This window comes from Pezoporus occidentalis, unplaced genomic scaffold, assembly GCF_034315485.1.
Source record: "Pezoporus occidentalis ecotype Australia unplaced genomic scaffold, CSIRO_AGI_Poc_V1 ctg75, whole genome shotgun sequence".
Classification (NCBI taxonomy): Eukaryota; Metazoa; Chordata; class Aves; order Psittaciformes; family Psittacidae; genus Pezoporus; species Pezoporus occidentalis.
In genome coordinates, this window is record NW_026916104.1 from 890,990 (window position 1) to 910,393 (window position 19,404).

At 41.4% G+C, this 19,404-nt stretch overlaps 1 protein-coding gene across 3 annotated transcripts in view; it reads left to right on the plus strand.

Moving 5' to 3' along the window:
• CHN2 (chimerin 2) overlaps positions 1-19,404 on the plus strand; it is a 166,746-nt gene that overhangs the window by 135,617 nt on the left and 11,725 nt on the right. For all 3 annotated transcript variants that reach the window (XM_062602104.1, XM_062602103.1, XM_062602105.1), the window contains exons 7-10: positions 6,583-6,660; positions 13,295-13,379; positions 15,793-15,966; positions 17,667-17,744. In XM_062602104.1, coding sequence (XP_062458088.1) covers positions 6,583-6,660; positions 13,295-13,379; positions 15,793-15,966; positions 17,667-17,744 — 415 coding nt within the window. The remainder of the gene's footprint in view (positions 1-6,582; positions 6,661-13,294; positions 13,380-15,792; positions 15,967-17,666; positions 17,745-19,404) is intronic.

Genomic DNA, 19,404 nt, shown 5'->3' on the forward strand with positions numbered 1-19,404 from the left:
CTGATGATTTTTTTACAAATATCAGGATAAAAGTTGTTTGAATTTTTGTTTGCCTATGGACCAGATGTTATTATAGGCACACTGTCATTTAGAAGTGTGATAACAGAACTCATTCACATGCATTGCAGTCAACTGCCTGTTGTATCCACACAGAGAACAAGAAGTAATTCAGAAGTAAATTCGGTGCAGTTTCCCTGATAAAGTCCTATTTGCAGATGAAGTGTTTCCTGCCAGCCCTACCGCAGGGGACCTGGTGTTTCTCTTCTGCTGTGGCAGCCACAATGGCAGTGGTGTCCAGCTCTGCTCTCATCCACCCTGCTTAGCATTCATGCACTCGCTCTTTCATTCCTCTGCTGCCATTTGGGTCATGAATATTAAGCACAGAAGAGAGGATCATGAACTTCGCCAGGAAAATGTCATTAATAACTTTGACAAGTATGGAGATGGATTGGGAAGGATAAAAGGGAGAGTGGGAGGAAAGGAAGTCAAGGCAACCAATAGGCTAGACCTGCTGCTACCATGTTAATCTCTACAGGGTTATTTGAGGGAATTGCTGAATTAGTTCATACTATACCTAGATCCTTCCCTTAATTCTGGACTAGTTCTTCCTTGGTACTGACATTGCATTTGTAAGACAATGCATATTTATAATAGTTCATAAAAATAAGAAATCAAAATACTATTTCAGGCATATTAAATACAGTGGTGGATGTGAAATATACAGCACATTAAATGATACAGTTGCCTGACATCACGAAAGGTTTTAGTCCACCCGTTATTTTTTAGTTGGAGATGACTGTGTCATTGCATACCACTCAATGTAACCTCCAGTTGTTGTTCTAAAATAGACAATAGTTTATTATATTAATACTCTATAAGAGGCTTACAGCAACTACTATTTTTAATAATAGTCTCACCAGTGCATTGCTGATTCTACAGCATTTAACCTTTTGGTTCACTACATTGTTTTGGGAAAAATAATGATGATGCATACAGAAAAATCTTTTTGAGGAGAATTTAGAATGAGGATCTGAAGTTTAAGGGAGATTATGTTTCCATTTGCTGTGGGTAAATTCTGTCTTTTATCATCAGGAGGGGGGACCAAATACTGTATCAGAAAGAAGTATGTATAAATGTGAGCTGGTCACTGTGAAGCTAATAAACAGTCAATCACATTGGTATAGGAGAGGTTAAAAGTCAAGGTTAAAATTTAATAACTTTAGCTACAGAGCATTTACTGCAGGAGTCCTCCTAAATGGGCAGTTCCTGTTGCTCAAAAATGGGTTATCCTCAAAAGATAAGTGTGATTGGTGGTGATGGCTCTCCAGAACAGGAGCTCAGTGTAGATAATCTGCTGCCGCAAGCACTTATGCATGTTTTTGGTAGCTCCTCAGAGTCATGATTTGCAGAGTATGAGGTGGTTATTAAAAAAAAATAAAGTTGAAACTCAGTGGAGTAAAAGTCAAAATCATAGTTATGTCTTAATCCATTTAAAAAAAAACAGCTGTTACGTTGTTTTTAATGACAGTGTACAGTTCACTGAGCACCAGCGCACCTAAAAGGAAGTTTTGTGCTGGGAACAAGAGACTGTTGGGTTTTCGGTGGGCAAGACTGGCGAAAGCTTCCTGGCCCTGCTCACCTCTGCAGTCTCCGTTCACCTAATTGATGTCAAGAGCCTTCCCGCCAGAGGAAGGGTTTCTTAGGAAAGTGGGTTTTGCAAGGTCAGGTTGGCAAGTGCCACTCTGCGGGTGTTGTGCTCTGCTTCATGTACACTGCGTTTTCTGCTTGGAGTTTGTTTCCTCCCACTGTTTCAGCAGCACAGAAGCCTTTTACTGGCAGTGGGAGGCATAGGCTGGAGGCACTGTGGTATGGCAAAGGCCTTTATCTGACCAGCCTCCGCCACCATTTCCCCTCTGTGCTCTGTGTTTTCCTAAGAGACAGCTTCTTCTTTGGCATTGTCTCCTGAGTACATTGTGGGAAGAGCTCGTGGGAGAAAACGAGGAAAATACCGATAGCTGGGAGATTCCTGCATCATGTGTCATCTCCATGGTGTGTTTGCATAATCTGTCTGGCAGATTACCGAGTATGCCGTGCCTGCAAGGAAACAGGCCTCTCTTTGACCTGTGACTGTATCTATGTGCAGTGTTATGTGTATTTAGTTAGTGAGCAGTCACTGATTTGTCAGAATGCCTCACAAGGGGTGAGGGGTTAAAACTTAAACAGGGGAAGTTTACATTGGATGTAAGGAGGAAATTCTTTCCTGTTAGGGTGGTGAGGCACTGGAATGGGTTGCCCAGGGAGGTTGTGAATGCTCCATCCCTGGCAGTGTTCAAGACCAGGTTGGACAAGGCTTTGGGTGATATGATTTAGCATGAGGTGTCCCTGCCCATGGCAGGGGGATTGGAACTAGGTGATCTAAAGGTCCTTTCCAACCCTAACCATTCTATGATTCTGTGATCATGGAGCAAACTCCCTTTTGCTTGTGATGTTGTCCAAGGAGACATGCACATGCTGCTCCCATCTGCAATAGTTGTGCCTTTTGGCAGGTAGAGCAGTGAGCCAAAGACATGCCATTTAATACTCCTTCCCTGCCAGCCCTGGGCAGGCACAGCAGTGGCTGCAGGAGAAGAGCCATTGCTTCTCCAGCATCTTTTCCTGCCATGGTGACACTGGCATGGAGGAGCTGGGCAGCACGCGAAGATCCCCCATGGCTTGCTTCCAATGAGTTCTCGGTGCTGCCCACACAACTGCAACAGAAATCATGCCACATGTACAAAACCAAAAGCTTTTCATACTGCAATTTGTTCTTTCCAACCCCCGAGGCCTTTGTTAGCAAACAAGACGCCAGTCTTTGAGGGGAGAGACAATGGTGTGGTTCAGCTCACTCTGTGAAGGAATGCTGAAAGTGGCCAACAGCTGAGTTGCCCTTCTCCCCCCACTTTATTTTTATTATTCTGTTTCAGTGATATTTATTTTGCTGTAAATGCCCAATTTGCTACGCCGTGCATGTGTTTTACAGAGACTAGTAAATTAGAATCATACGTTATGCAGAAATCCTTTGGTCTGAAAATGTAGGCAACCCATATTTGCCTTTCAGCCTTCACTAGCTTAGACATTCAGTGACAACCAGCAATAATATTTTTAGCCACTGGTATTCTTCTCTTTAGCTGCAGGCTAACTTGCTAACTTGATCAAGAGATGCTCTTTAAGTGAGTTGACACCACATGCAGTAAATTTTGTATTCAGAAAAAGAAGATGGATAAAGGAGAGCGCTAGGGTTGGCCTATGGCATCAGTACATTGGAGCTGGTTGCTGCGGAGAATTTGTCATTGCTGCTGCTTACATTATATTTACAGAAGGAAGGGGTTATATATGTGGTCCAGCTCATCTCAGTTTTACAGCAACAGTTTAGACACCAAACCTGGTAGGGCTTTGTATAGAATCATAGAATGTTTCGGGTTGGAAGGGACATTAAAGCTCATCCAGTTCCAACCCCCTACCACGGGCAGGGACACCTTCCACTAGAGCAGGTTGCTCCAAAACCTGTGCAACCTGGCCTTGAACGCTGCCAGGGATGGGGCAGCCACAGCTTCTCTGGGCAACCTGTGCCAGTGCCTCACCATCCAAAACAGGGAAGAAATTTTTCCTAATATCTAATCTCAATCTACCCTCTTCCAGTTGTATGATTAAGCTTCTTAAGAGGAAGCACTCACTGTGGCTTTCTGTACACATCCTGTGTTTGCAAGGGATCCCATTAAACAGCTATCTAAACAGGGCCCAAGCAAGGCAGAAAAAGCAATCTAGGGGATAATTTCATATATGATAAACAGTAAATACTGATCTGCCTTAGTCATATGAACTGGTTTGGCTGAGTTGTCCTCGTCCAAGTCTATTAAGTTTAATGCTTCTGAGTGAACACTCAGAGTTTCCATTAAGTATAGTACTGAACGTCTGATCTCAGGATGACACTGATATTCCAAAAATAGTTTAGAAATTCCAAAATGTATCATCATAAGCCTGAAGTTTGAGTATCCAATCTGCCACATTACGTAATATATGTTGGTTATATAATGGGATTTTAATCAGTCTAGTGGCATAAGTGCAAATATTAGAGCATTATTAGGAAACCAACCTCTCTCTGACTTTGAATCTGTTATGCTGGAAGTCAGAGAGAAAGTAGCTTATGTATATACAAGGATTTAAATGCTACAACTGCAGAGATATCTTAACAACTCAGAGCTAGTTTGGAGATTTTGTTCCTGGCAAATATAAATACATTTTAAATGGTACTGGGGAAAGAAATTGGAGTGTGGTAAGAACTTCAAGCTGCTCTAAAGTATCCTTTGTGGTGGACCAAATCGAAGCCTTTGGAGTCAGAGAGATCCCTAAAGCCAGTGCTCCTTATCTCTTGATATACACTGAGAGAGAGTTGGGGAGCAACAGTCTTTCTTTTTCTGCTGGAAAGCTCCTGAGCTAGCAGAAATCAGGACTCACGAGTGGGCGGACATATGGGAAGAGCAGCAGGGATTTTATCCAGGCAGAGCAATCTTCATACATAACATCACAACCAGTTGTCACAGTGGTCAGGTAACCCTGCCAAGCCCTGTGGAAAGGCTGGGCAGCAAATGCTTGGAAAGCAGTGGTGCTGTGTAGAAAGTCCTCCCTGTCAGGGAGCAGAAGCTTTGGAGATGGGAGCACATAAAAAGAGCTGCTGTGAGTTACCTGGAAATGAAACGAATATAGTGCGCTATACATAGAACTAAGTGCATCGTTTTATAGCCTAGAAGCTGATTTTGCAGGTTGCACAACTTCTTGAAAACCCTAAGTAGGGCACTATATGAAATTGCATGGCCTGATGCTACTGACAGCCAACCATCTGTCCCCATGGGCTTTCAAATCAGGAAAACATCGCTTTTACTAAGAGCAGGCAGTCTATATGGTGGAGCAAGTGAATTAGGTGAACCTTCTGACTTTTCAGCCTGAGGTAAAAAATAGAGTCAAGTTCAACTCAGCAAGTTAGCATAAGTGAATTACATACTTTAATTTCACGTATTTTCTGGGTAAGTTGAAACGGGGCAGACTCTAAAAGGCTGATATGGTCCTTAGTGTCTCTGTTTCAAAGACACAGTTTTCCCAGAAGCATTGGTAACCCCGTACTTTGCCCTGTCGCAGCATCTCGACCATTAGGCACACGGTAGAGAATTAAACTTCAGAGTGCTCTGCTGAGGAGGTAACACCTGTCTTCCTCTTATGGGTGGAGAACGGGCATACTCACTAAGGGAGCAGGAGAGGGGAGCTGGCAGGGTGGGGGCACTGAATGTGCTTCCCATGGGATGCTCAGTCTCACCCATCTTCTATGTCCTGGGATGGGGAACTATCTGCCCATAAAGAAGTGAAATCAGGTGACCAGAGTAACACCAAAAGCTGTAGTGCAGACTGGTCAGGGTCCAGATTCCTCCTGTCTCAGGGCTTTAATTAGAAATCAGTTTCTCCCCTAACCCCTACCCCCAAATCTATAGAGCACATAACCAGAGCAAAGGACAACTGCTCTTGCTACCTTGCAGACCCCATTCTGCAAACAGGGCTGTGCACATGGGCTTCTCCAATCCATGTGAAGCTCCCCCGCTGCCTTCTCTTGGGCGCTCCCAGGGCTCAGGGGCTTCCTGACCTGCTGGGCTTTCAACTTTCCCTGACAGTGAGCTGGCTGCTTGCTGGCAAGTGCACACTGAGAAAATGCTGTAGTTTAAAACATGGCATAAAAGTGCTGTTTGTTAATACTTGGAGTGCTGCTGGATTTTTCCCCTTGTATAGGATATGAAAAGTAAAGGGAAAAGAAAAGATTTTTTAGCCCTATAAGATTAAACAGTCATCATGGTTTTAAGGGCTTAATCTGCTGGCATGCAGACTGCTGGCTGATAAGTCTGAGTGTAATTGGATGCAGCATTGGATTCATTTCTGTGGGCTTCCTGGGGCTTTTTGTTTGTCTCTTCATTTTTAACACACTGCAGAGTTGAAGTGATCTGTCCCTGGAAATGCCTTTGGGTGTGAAGCTGTAACGTTGTCATCCCCCCCCCAGCCTGTATTTTGGCAGCACCTAGCTGGAGACCACCACTCGGGGAGGGGAGGTGGGGAGGAAAGTTGCTCAGTGTATGAATTCGGGCTATTGTTCAAGGCACACATCTGCCTTAAGAAATCGCACGGCACAGGCCGTTACTTATTCAGATGCAGAAGCTCCTTCCGTCCCACAAGACAGCCCATTCAAGTCACATGCCAGAGGTCTCAGCAGAATGGGCTGCAGCTGCTTCAAATCTGCTGTCTAACATCAGAAGCAGTTGGACAAACTGTGCTGTACTGACTACAGTCAGGCTCCCCGGCGCCGAGGAAGACAGGGAAAAGATTTGGGATCCCAGTGCTATGTTCTCGGAGGATCTGTGGCTGGAAAATGAGAAAAACTGTGCTGTTGTTCACAAGTCAAAGCGAGCAAGGAAGCGCCAAGAGCTCCTGGCCGTAGCCCTGGGGGTGAAGGTGGGAGTCAAGGGGGCACTTTTGTGGCAACCTCTGAAACTCTTTGCCTATTCACAGATCACCTCCTTGGTCAGAAGAGCAGCCTTAACCCAAAACGACAACCACTTCAACTATGAAAAAGCACACAATTTTAAGGTAAGCACAACTTCCTATTTTTGGCTAAAAAGTTCTGTTTAGATGCCTCACATTTGGATTTTACTATGATGGGGTTTTCACGCACCCATCTATATTAGCTCTGAGAAAAGTGTTGAAAAAAATCATTTTTCTTTCTGCTTTAAGTCCCCTTGACTGCATTCTTAATATGTCTTTACATAGGCACTTAATCCAACTAACAGATTTGCTACTCATTTCACTACTTGACTGGCATTTTAGCTCTTTTTGCCCAGCTTCTTCTTTCCTTATTGTTCAGAAACAAAGTACTTCATATTGATAGTTTTTCTCTTAAAGTGTAACTATTTTCACATGAGAAAAGGGCCCCTTTTCAAAACCTAGCAATTGTCAGAAGCCAGTAGCATTTTACCTGCAAACATTTTGATTGTTTCTGTTTTCGGAAGTTGAGGGAGCTGGGGTGCTCCCCAACAATAAAGCAGAGCACAGCAGTGGTATTGTTTCCTAGCTTTTGTTCCACCACCATATGCTAAGGAAATGCCCTCAGAGTCCCACTGAGCTATAGTATCTGAGCTTGTGTTTGCTTGTCAAACCAAACCAAATAGCTGGACATACACAGGGATGCTTAAATGGATCATCTTTTGACTGTCTTATACATACAAAATCAGATTCTAGGGGCTTTTTGCCCCAAGTGCTGTGTCTGGCATGCTGCAGCAGGGAAGTGGCTCAGCTTTGGAAACAGACCTTCCAGGCAGCTTGTACTAAAATGTTTTGCCAAAAGGACTGTGCTGGTTTCGGAGTATGCCAGCCAGTTACTGTATCTAATGCTGTCAAATTGTGGTTTGATGCTTATCGGGGTGGTTACAGAGAGAATAAGAGGCTGTAGCAAGACAAGAAAGGAATGCATATCAGCTTTGAAACCTCAGTTTACTTAATGCTCCTTGAGGATGCTGATCTGGGTCATGGTCAGGACAATTCAACTCATTAGCAGAAAGAGAATTTTCTGGTATTTATTGTGGCCTGTCAAAAAAAAAAAAAAAATAGGAGAAGCGCTGATTAAAATGATTTCACTGATTTCCTGGTTTAGCAAAAGAGCTTCACTTCTTTTTTTTTTATGTATTCCACTGTGCAGACATTGAGCTCTTCTGCAGTGCTGCTGCTGTAGTTGGTAAATCAATAATTTAATATCAGTGAGAAAAGCAAATAATAGCATCCTTCTTCTCATTCTCCCTCCTTGACCCAGTCTACCGAAAAGTCAATATTTATCTCACTGATTGGCACTGAAGGAAATAGGGAAAATACTCTGAGTTTTCTTGCTTGATTAAACCAGTTTTCATTTTTTCTGGGTTTTGCCCTCATTATCATTTAATATCAAAACTATTTTAGTTTAACGAGAAAATATTTTCTCATGACTGAGACTTTTTTTCACTTTGACCCATGCATTCTTTCCTCTTCAAAATTCCCCTGTTTTGGCTTTGATTTATAATTGGACATGTGCCCAGTTAACTTTGAGTTTGCACAATCTAGCTGTTGTATAGTCTCTGTTCCCTTCTGTTTCAAAGGAGTCATAGTTCAACTGGAAAATCACATGATTCATGTATATATGTATTCAAAGGCTTGACAGGAGAAAATTATTGTTTTATCCTCGTAAAGGCAATAAAAAACTTAGGGAAGAAACATTGTCCAGAAAGGCAAGTCAAAAGTGTTACATTTACTTCATGAACAAATACGTTTACTATGCAAATACCGTTAGTTTTCCAAAGGAATGTACTAAAACATGGATTAAAACAAAGAATATATTAAAAAAAAAAAACCTGTAGAACAACAAATGTGGATAGAAGCTTAAAGTAGAATTTTTTAGACTTAGAAGACAGATAAACTCATGTCTAATATCTTTAATATATTCATTATGTTAAAGGGTTAAGAAATCATGAAGAGTGGCTTCATGGGTCCTGGGGCAAAATTCTTAATGGCTTTTGACAGCACTCAGGCCATGATGATATGGGATTTATCTGAAAGAGAACAGACATTCAATGAGTTGTCTTGCCCATGTTTAAGTGAATACTGACGTGTATTGTATCATTCATTTTACTCCATAGGAACAAAGGTTATGCGTCAGTGTCCCTCATAATCTTGTCATAGGCAATTCTTCATGAACAGATACTTTTTAGCTCTTGTCCTTTAGCCATGAAGAATCTTAAAACTGTAGGGCACATTTTTAGCGAAGCTGATGAGATTTTTATAGATCATACAGTGAAGATCCTACCTACTGGACGAGAGAAGGAACAATAGAAAGAAGTAGACTCAAGGCACAAATTCAGAGCAAGGACAGTTCTCCCTCTGTCCTTTCCAAGCTAATACAAAATACAAAGGAGAGCTGGAGTTTGAAGCATGAGGATACCGCATTATGCCCCTCTGAGCATCCGCTTCCTCATCCAGCCTCTCTTCCAAATTTCAAGGTACTCATGGCAAATGAACAAAAAAAAGATCAGTAACTAGACTGATTTGTTAAGCTGGGTTCATCCTGAGCGTACAACGCAATCACATGGATTTAGGTTTGGAGCTGGCGTCTGTCTGGCGGGACAACTTCGCATAAGCCAGCATAGACACACTATAACTCAGGAAAGAGAATAAATCTCTGAAGCCCTGCTTAGAGCAAACACACCGGTATTTCTGTAACATTGTGGGCATCAGCCTAACCGGATAAACAAGGTCCTCCTGCTTCTTGTTACAGATAGGATCCAGCAGTCATTGGGCTGTGCTTTACCTGACAACTTCAGTGGGGTCCCAGCTGGTGGTGAGGCCAGCCTCATGCCTGAGGACAGCAGTGTGGAGTTTGGGAATGCTCCATACGTTTTGCTCTAGCCTGAGAATCCATGAGAGGGCCTCTGTGCTGCTATAAGTGAGCCAAATGCAGCTGAATAACATGCATTTACCACAGTATTGTGCCTGTTTGCTAGTATAGCGTGGGCAAATCAGATTTGCAGGCAGGCCAGCAGTGTAAAAGCAGCTGATTACATACAAGTCAGAAGTTCTGCTGGGAGAAAGGATACTCTGGGATAAAATTCCCCTTGTGTTAATCACTGCAGATCAACACTACTTCTGGGAAACAAAGGGTTTGGGTGAGGCATTTTTACAGACATCATGAAGATCATGTGTATGCATTTAGACAAAATAACAGCAGAGTCAGCTATGCCTTGCAAACAGCTCAGGTTCAGCAGGTGTCCACAGGAGAGCACATATGTACATATATTCGTATGAAAAAAACTTGTTTTCTTTGGAGCCAAATAGAAAAGTTTTCAAACACAGGTCACGTAAACAATAAAATTTATCTCAGAACCAGCGCTATATAATACCAATAAAACCCATGCATTTCAATTGAAGGCAATGTTTTAGTTTGTTTCTGCAATTTTGCTTTAAGGGATTATTCTTTTTTTTTCCAATATGTTGGCACTCCTTAACTTTGGACTCAGTTTCTCTCCTCTGTGAAAATGGCTCAGACAAACTAAAAATGAACAAGAGAGCATCTATGGCATGAGGGGGGAATTCTGCTATTTAGAAGCAAAGGCATCAGATGGCGAAAGGGCCAAGGTGAGAGCACAGGAAGGCAATAAGAGTCACACAGTGTAGTGTGGGATTTGTCCCACAGAGAGCAGAGGATGAATGTAAGCAAAAATTTTTCATTGAAAGAGCTGGAAAGGAAACAGAGTGAAGGAGTTAGACATTGTGGAAAGAAGATGAAAGAGTGAACAAGAGAAGTACAATGTATAGTCTGAAACATGTTTTGGCTTACATGAAGAAATACTTCCATGTAAATTCTTTTCAAAGTCAGAATGATGTATCAACTGTAGCCCAAGGAGCCTGAGCCCATGGTCTGTGTACACAGAGAGGTCTCCTGAGACTGCAGAATGGGGTAGGGACCAGTAATAAATAGATCTTCATCACGTTTCCAGAACACCTCAGCCCAGCCCATTTGTAATGATGTGGTTACAAAGGATGGGGCAAAATCTAAAAACCCATCTCACAGACCTAAGACCAGCTACTTCTTCTCCTTGTTTAAAATAGAAATGAGGCCAGTCTTGCAGGCAAAATTCCTATTTACCATTCAAAAGTGTTGCATGCACACTGTGGGCTGCGTTCTAGTGTTGCATTCATAACAGATTTCCTCATTATTTCTTTAAAATTAATGGCAAGCCATAAGAGACTTGGTTCAAAACTTCATCTTAAGAGATTTTTTGCACCTTTATTAAAAACTTTTGAAGATCTCCCTTTTTCATTTAGAGATAGTGAATATTTCCCTGTTCAACTTGACCAGAAGCCACCAAGACTAGCTTTTCACAGGACATTTCAGCTGGGAACTGGCCGTTTGAGCTAAAATGCAGATCAGTGAAAAACTGAAGTGCACGAATAAAGAGAGCTAAACCTTTGAGGGCCACCAAGCAGAAGGAAACAAGGGAAGGATGTGCAGTCAGCACTTCTCAGGTGGAGCCCTCAGCCAGCGCTGATGACTTTCACATTAATGACAGCAGAGATCAAGGAATAATCAGCTGGTATTTTCTAAATATGCCTCAGTGAGATCAGCTGAAATAAGCTTTATGAAAAGTGAGCAAGTAGGCCCCAAATAGCCTAGCAACTGTGATGGACATTAAATGTGAAATGCAGTGGCTTTAAAAATCCTGAATGAGCTTTTACAGCTTCCTCTCACAAGGTTGGCTTTTGTAAACTGCTGCAAAGCAGAAGACAGTTAGAGATCTTCCCACAGCAGATGATTTTCACCCACAATTAAACGCAGGTGCAGACCTACTAATTATGTGGTTATCAGTCTAAAAATGGTAAAGATGCAGGCATAATTATTTGTATTCATAGCTTTGCATCCACTGAAGGTCACATAAAGCATATGCCTGAAACTCAGGTCATCAGCTGATGTTAGGTATGAATGCTTACCCCCACTAAAAGCCATGTCTGAAATTCATGCTACCCACCCTGAAAAACAAGATAAAATGCAAAAGAAGTATGTGTCTGTATCTATCAATCTATCTCAAACTTTACTGCAAAGTGCTGCTTCCCAGGACTACACATTTTTCTGAGGGGTGAAATACCATTTCAGAAAATAAATATGATCAGTCAGACATTCCAGTTTTGACCTTTTACTATCATAAGGGAGGAAGAATTACTATTGCTTTAAGTTTATTCATGCAATTCAATTATTGACTGTGAGCAGTTGGTCAGGAGTCGTTTGTGGTCATGCTCACATTTTTATCTTTAATCAGAAAGAGAGGTCTGTATTAAAATCATTCTTGGGGAATGGATTCAAGAATACACTCTTGTATAGGTGTGATCCTGCAGACAAATGGGGCCAAAATATTAGCAAGCCAAATGCTTGGCTTAAAACTTCACAAAGTTTGCCTGAAAAGGGTAATGACCATTTCTTTTAAGTCTATGAAAAGAAAAGAGCAGCTCTCCCCAGCCCAGGGGCTGGAAGTGGCCTTTCAGCCACCCACTGGACGGGTAAACAAGAACAGAGAGAAGGAAAAGAAAGCATTAGCAGCCAGAGTGTGCATGATTTATGTTTTGTTAAGCTCAGTTGAGTCTCTGGCCAGCACTAGCTCATACCATGTCCATTCACACGGGTGTAGACCTCACTGTTTACTCTTGGTTTCAATGAAAATGAAATGCTTACTTTACCAGAACATGCATCTTAAATAAAAGAGTCTTCCACTGTAGCCTTGGAAAAGCAGTGGAGTAAGCAGTGGTGGCATGCAAAACCTGGCCAGGGAGCTGTGGGCTCTGTTAGCACGCAGGTCATTTTATTCCTCCTTATTTACTTATGTTTGGACTGTAGCAAAAAGTAAAGTTGGTCTATTGAAAAAGAGCCTACTGACATCTTTTCCCTCTGTGAATTCAGTTCACTCACTAGAGTGGGGAAGAGTATCATTTGCTTTTACCACTAAAGGGTTCCAGTGTGCAAAGATCATTACCCAACTGCTGCCTGGAGTGGCTGCACAAATCATTCATCCCTGATACATATTTACAGCCATCACCTCAAGTTTTTTTCAGTGTTGTTGCATCGAAATGCACATGTAACACCATAGTCGTAGTGTGTTCAAACATGAGCAGTGCTCTTAGGACATGGGTCTCACACCAGATCTGTGGTCACACATGGTTATGGGGAACCAAAACATGATGCATTCAAAGGGACTTTCTATCACTGCGTGTCCCCTAGTTTCAGGTGATCAGCTGAAGAGCATTTGAGTCTCAGAAACATTCCTGTTTTGTTTGAGCTACTCGAATAAAAGCACTGACTGCAGTTCCTTGGATTATTAGTTTTACTTTTTTCTCCTATGCCTTGTAAACCTGGTTTCCTGCCCTTTGCTATAGCTAAAATGTCAGCTAGCAGAAATGATTTGTTTTCAATGTTGTACACAGCCCAGTTCTCTGTTATGTTAAGCCTATTGAAAGATAAACTTAAAGATCAAAGCAAATTTCTGTTCCCGTGGTTTATTTCATCTAGACTTTGGAAAGATGTGGGGGCACTGTGTGCTAAAGATTTACTCCTCCCAAGTCTTCTGTTGTTTATCTGTTTCAGCTGTTCCATCTGTCAGACCATCTGCCTCCCAATGACCCCATTTCTTCTTCTTTTCCCCTCCTGTTTGTATTACAGGTCCATACGTTTCGAGGTCCACACTGGTGTGAATACTGCGCCAACTTCATGTGGGGTCTCATCGCTCAGGGAGTGAGGTGTTCAGGTAGCCCTTCAACATCTTCTGTCATTCTCTTGAAACGCTCAGACATCTCTCCCACCCCCAGCCTGCACTCCCTGCTGGAGGCAGGGTAGGGATTACTTTACAGAACAAGGCATGAAATCCTCCTGTGTAACTTAGGCTGTTGTCATTTACCCCATTAGCTGGTTTAGAAATGAAGCCACCAGCCACTGGTCACTGAGGATGACATCCTTTCAGTAGTACCTTGGTCATGTGTGTGCCTTGGTGTATTGATCTTTATTGATAACTTAACCATAAAGGATTGATCTTTATGGTCAAGCTATCCCTGAATGTCTTAAGAAACAAGCCTTGGAAATGGCAGACCCAGCCAGCAACTAGGCTTCATAACTCATCATTTTGCCACCAATTGCCGAGAAGTGCCTTTGTCTGCAAAAAGACTGTCACCTGTTTCCTATTAAAATACCATGCATTGCCTCAAGCCTGAAGAATCCCACCTTGAGGGAAAGCAAAAAATGCAACCTTCATTTTCATAGAAGGATTAGTTTTCTGGTGCCACTATAACTGTATCAGAATTTTAATCGTGCTTTAATTATTTGAAATGTTTGTTCTTTTTTGGAAAATAATCATCTTGATAAAGTGCAATAATCATCGCATCATGGGCTTTTGGATTCAGCAAGGAAAAGTATTCAGTGCACTGCAAATGGGGTTTCATTCTTTCTACGGACCTTCAATCCCTTCCGTGTCTCACCTCAATATGCTTCTGTCTTACCTCTCCCTGCCCCGACCTCCAGCCATTCCTGATCTCAAATTGGTGCTGAACATATCCAGTCCTAACATCTGCCTGTCTTTGGTAGAGGAGTTGGTTGTTACATAAAATTTAGACCACAGTTTGAAGGATCAAAATACCTTTTACAGATGCACAGTTTTAATAAGTGCAGTCTCAGCTACTGCTATGTCTTGTCTGCCTGTAGATGAATAATGGTAACACAAAGAATATGAGGACATTAAAAAAGAGGAAGAGGAATAGTAGTTTGCTTTTCAAGCTAGTTGATCTTAAACACATGTGCAAAATCTTACCTCACTAATGCATAGCGCTGTTTTTGTTCACATGCATAAAATATTAAACTTATGAAAAGGCTTATTTATTTAGTATGGAACATAACACTCTCCCTCATTAAATTGCAAACATTTAACTCTAAGTAGACAGATGCATTTGTATTTAACTTTACATGCTTGGAGAACAGCACTGAAAACAATACAGGGAGGCTCCTGACTGCAGCTGCTCACATTTGTTTAGATTTCACAGAACAATAATGTATTATGCAGTAATAACTGTATGGAAAAACACACAAACACCAATGCAATTCCATTAAGTGTGTAGGTGTGTTTGTAGTGATTATATTATTTTGCTCTATTTAATATTTTATAGAGAATAATACTGAAGTGTGCTGCAAGGAATAGTATCGTGTTTACATTTTTAATAGCTCAGGTAATAAATCTACATGAAAAAATAGTAAGTAACTTGCTAGTGATGATATTAGTTGTGTGAAGTTATCCCAAAGGGTACTGTCAGTGATAGGCATGACTGGGAAGCCATTAAATTAGGAATCAGAGTTATGTGAGATAATGTAACTCACAGTGGCAGTGTTTGCTTTACCAAGGCTTATAAATCCATTTGGATGAATATTTGAATCTATTAGAAAAATTCAATTTGTGGAGGTGAAGCAGTGATCTTTAAGTTAATAGAAACCTACTAGTGTGACCAAGATTAGGATTTGACGCTGCAGTAAAATACCAAGAACCATTTGTAAAGTGAATCACTTTTTTACATTGTGCCTTTCACAGCATTTTATATTCTTAAACTGACCTACAGACTAAACATAGGGGACACTTTAGTCACCAGTAAGGTGATGAGACAGGGATGGGAAGGCTGCTGATGTGGCAAAGGCAGCCAAAATGCAACACTGCAGGAACGGGGAAGGGAGGCACTCCATCTCAAAGCACTGTCCCAGTCTGAGTGCTCAGGTGAATTTTTGGTCCTTCATCCATTAGCAGCACTAAGCCACAAGCTGGCCAGCAGAAAACAATCATTACTGTGCTAATCTTATAAAAGGCTAAACTACAATACCCAGTAGTTAAGACCTACGGGTTCAAATGCAACACCTAGAGCTATGTGTCTGGCAGTGAACTGACTCAGACAGCACAAACAGGTGTGAGGGACATCCAAAGGTTTTACAGCTTTCTGACAGCTCACTTTGCCCACCATAGGTTTTTTACAGATTTCCATGCTCATCTTTCTCATCTCCATTTTATTTATTCTAGTTTTGTTGACTGATGGGGAAGTTATGCCTCTTGCTTGATATGGCCCAAGGAAATAAATGGTTAAACAAGACCTATCAGCATTAGGATTAATTAACCTTGCTGATTTTGCTTGCAGACTGTGGGTTGAACGTACATAAGCAGTGCTCCAAATATGTGCCCAACGACTGCCAACCAGACCTCAAGAGGATAAAGCGAGTCTACTGCTGCGATCTCACCACACTCGTGAAAGCCCACAATACCCAGAGACCGATGGTTGTGGACTCATGCATTCGAGAGATTGAAGCAAGAGGTTTGTGTGCTTAGGTTAAATGAATGATTAAACGAAGATGACTTTAGTGCTAAGCTAAGGACAGTATGCTCATGCCCACTAAAGACAGGATGAAAGGAGGGTTTGTTTTCCATTAGGTAGTAAAATTAAATCATGGCATTTCATAATGCAATTTCCTGAAATGCTTTCTGAAACATGTCAAAACATGTATTATGTTACACTTCTGAAAGGGGTGAACTTTATAGTGAACTTTAAGTTCATGTCTGTGTGTCTTTTTTCATTATTTTCTTTTAACATACCTGGGGACACTTCCAATTTCAGAGTAATCAGTTTAAATCAAATCCTTATTAATAACTTTTCCAGACATTATGTGCAAGAGAACAGAAGTGATCAGATAAGTGAGGTCACAGGCAGTGGCATTTTGTGGCATGTCACAAACTGCAAAGGGTTTCGCATGATGCTCAGCTGCTGACTGATGGATACCATAGATCAGGTGTTATGTCGCAGCCAAGACTCCATCTTGTGACAGGTTTTTGGTACAGAGACAAGTGGCAGATTGAAGAAATGCCATATCCCTTCCAACACAACACAGTAATGATCGCTTATTTTTGCTTTGGAAAGCAAATGTCTATGTCGTGCTGCCTAAATCTCCCTGTTAGTCATAGCTTCAGCACAGGTATCTTATAATGTTGAACTCATGGCATCCCAGTAATCTGCATGGCAACACGCTGATACTAGCCGTAGGGATTTCAAAGCCACGCATCATCTACTGAAATGAATCAAAGATTTACAAGTAAATCCCCTGCACCGCTCCGTAAAGCTCTACTGGGATTATATCATCATTGCAGGAACAAATAGAATAGTTTTGACTAAAATGGAAGAGCTTCACTCCAGTGATATAGCAGGAAGCTATGTTGTATTTGAGATCTAATCACTTGTACATTTATTAAGATAAAATCTGCGGCGCTTTGGGTTTTTTAACATCTTTAAATTTCTTTCTTTAACTGCCATAGAACTATGTAGGATAGCAGTTTTGTTCTTAAGAGAACAAAGAAGTGTATTGAATCCTTTAAGTAGGTTTTCACTGTGCACAGTCACAATTAGGAGTTCTGGGTTTAAAATAAATAATGTATGTGTAACTTTGCTTGCCTTGCTCTGCCTGCTCTGCTGGGCTGCCCTGCATTTAATGTTGGTCTGGAGCGATGAGGGGAGAGTTATGCAAGTAGAAGGGACATACTGAGATGGAGAAGAACAATATCCATCACATCTATCAATCTGTGTATAAGTAAAATCTGACAGCTAAACTGGGAACAAATGTGCTTACAGGGAAAGACAGTCTGTTACTTGCATTGCTATTTATCATTAAGCAACCGGTAAAAGGAAAGGCGACCTCTAAAGCTTTGTTAATTGTAGCCAAATCCAGGAAAATCTCCCATGTGAAATGAATAAATCATGATAATATCACGTGCCCCACCATTAGCAAATTGCAGTATTTTCCTCTAACATAATCAACCATGTAACTAACCAAATCAGGAAGCATAAATTCTAAAAGTCTTTAAAAAATTATTAAAAATTATCTTGGTCATTCCTTAAATGCTCCAGAGTTTCACATTATAATTAATATTTTGTTGTTCTTGTTCTCTTATTCTTGCTTTATTGGTTTTAAGCCTAAATATATGTTGGTTACAGAAATGAAGTTAACCAAGAACTTTTTGTTTCAGGTTTAAAGTCCGAGGGCCTCTATAGAGTCTCTGGCTTCACTGAGCACATTGAAGATGTGAAAATGGCCTTTGATCGAGGTATACCATTTTTTAATCTTGTACGATTTTAATCTAAGCTTTCAGTACTAGGACTTTTTAGTTCTTCTGAGGTTTATATAGGTACCATTGCAGCAAAACAGGCATATAAGCATTAGTACAGAAAGCACCCTGTCTTTTCTGAGTTCTTAAATTAATCTGTAGTCATTTTGATAAGAAGAAATCATATTTCATCATTGGAAGGAATAATTAAACAGTAAGTAATGCTAGGCGGAAGGCTAAGTGCTCAGGGGACTGGATGATTGCTCAACTTAGGAGCACAGCCTGGGCTCCTAGTTCAGGTATGAGCCTAGTTAGTACCAGGGGAAAAATTCTTAGTCCTATCTTTAGTAGATTTAGTAGTGCATTACAATACAATAATCTAGTTATGAGAACCAGGAACTTCAACTGGAAAATCATTCTGTATGCAGCCTTGTAGAAAGCACCACACCACTGTGCATGTGATTGCATCTGCACAACAAATAAGAGGACCGTTAAGGAGATTAATTGTACACCATGTTGAAAATCTAAGAATTAAAACACTGCCTGATTACCATCCGAGTAGCCCTTCTGAAATGATTTAGCTCATTACATTGGTTCTGGTTGTGCACACAATCTCTGCTCACGTGTAAGTACACATTTAAGTATACATGTAAGTGGGTGCAGGGTATGGATCATCAACAGAAGCACATTTTCAAGTACATTTAAGAAGTTACATACATACTCTTCTCCTTCCCCATCAATAGTGTTTTCCTTCCTACTTGATTTTTTTCAGTTATTACCTGTAACATGTTTAGGGAGACTGACATAGTCCAATGATTTTAAGCCTGTGGGGATGAAGCAGGTCCAGGTCAAGCCAGAGTGTCAGCCTGTGGGTGAGGGGACTGACCAGAAGGGTGAATGGCCAGGCACAGGCATGGCCATGGTGCAGCTGAAGACAGCTACATGTTACTCAGGCAAGGACTGGGGTCCCACAGGCAAGAGGTGGGGAGCACCAGGGGAGTCTGGGCAGGACCAGCAAGGTCTATGGGTGGCACATCTTACACTTACTGTGCCTGAATACTTCTTTGATTGAAGACGGTTTGTCATGCATACATCACTGGAAATTCCGACTAGGGATTTCCAAAGTGACTGTTTTCATGCTGTATTGAAATATCCTTTAAAAAATAATGCATGTTTGAAAATGTCTTGGATGATGCAATTGTGAACATAAACACATATACACACATAGGCGACAGAGATGCACACTGATATATGACTACTATCATGGAAAGATACATTTTGCAGACATGCCACTTGAAGCAGGGCTTCTGGGAGGGTCACAATCTCCATAGGTCCCACTCTGTTCTCTGCAGTTAGACCTGGCTTGGCAAACCCTTTTGTTCTGTGTGTTAATTCTCCTCTAAGTATCTAACCTGAATGAAACCCAGAAGGAGAAGCACAGGTTGGAGAGGAAAGATTTAGAAGAAAGCAAATGGAGATTTATGTCTAAGCATGACTTTAATACTGCTGCAGCTGTACTTCCTTTGCAAATGCTTTCAACCATTGGAGTCAGTTCAGTTTTACAGACAGCATATCTTTTGTTATTGCCTCTACTCGTGGCATAATCTGGCAATGCACACTTGAATTAGACCCACAGCAAGGAAGAAAGTGTGATTTACTG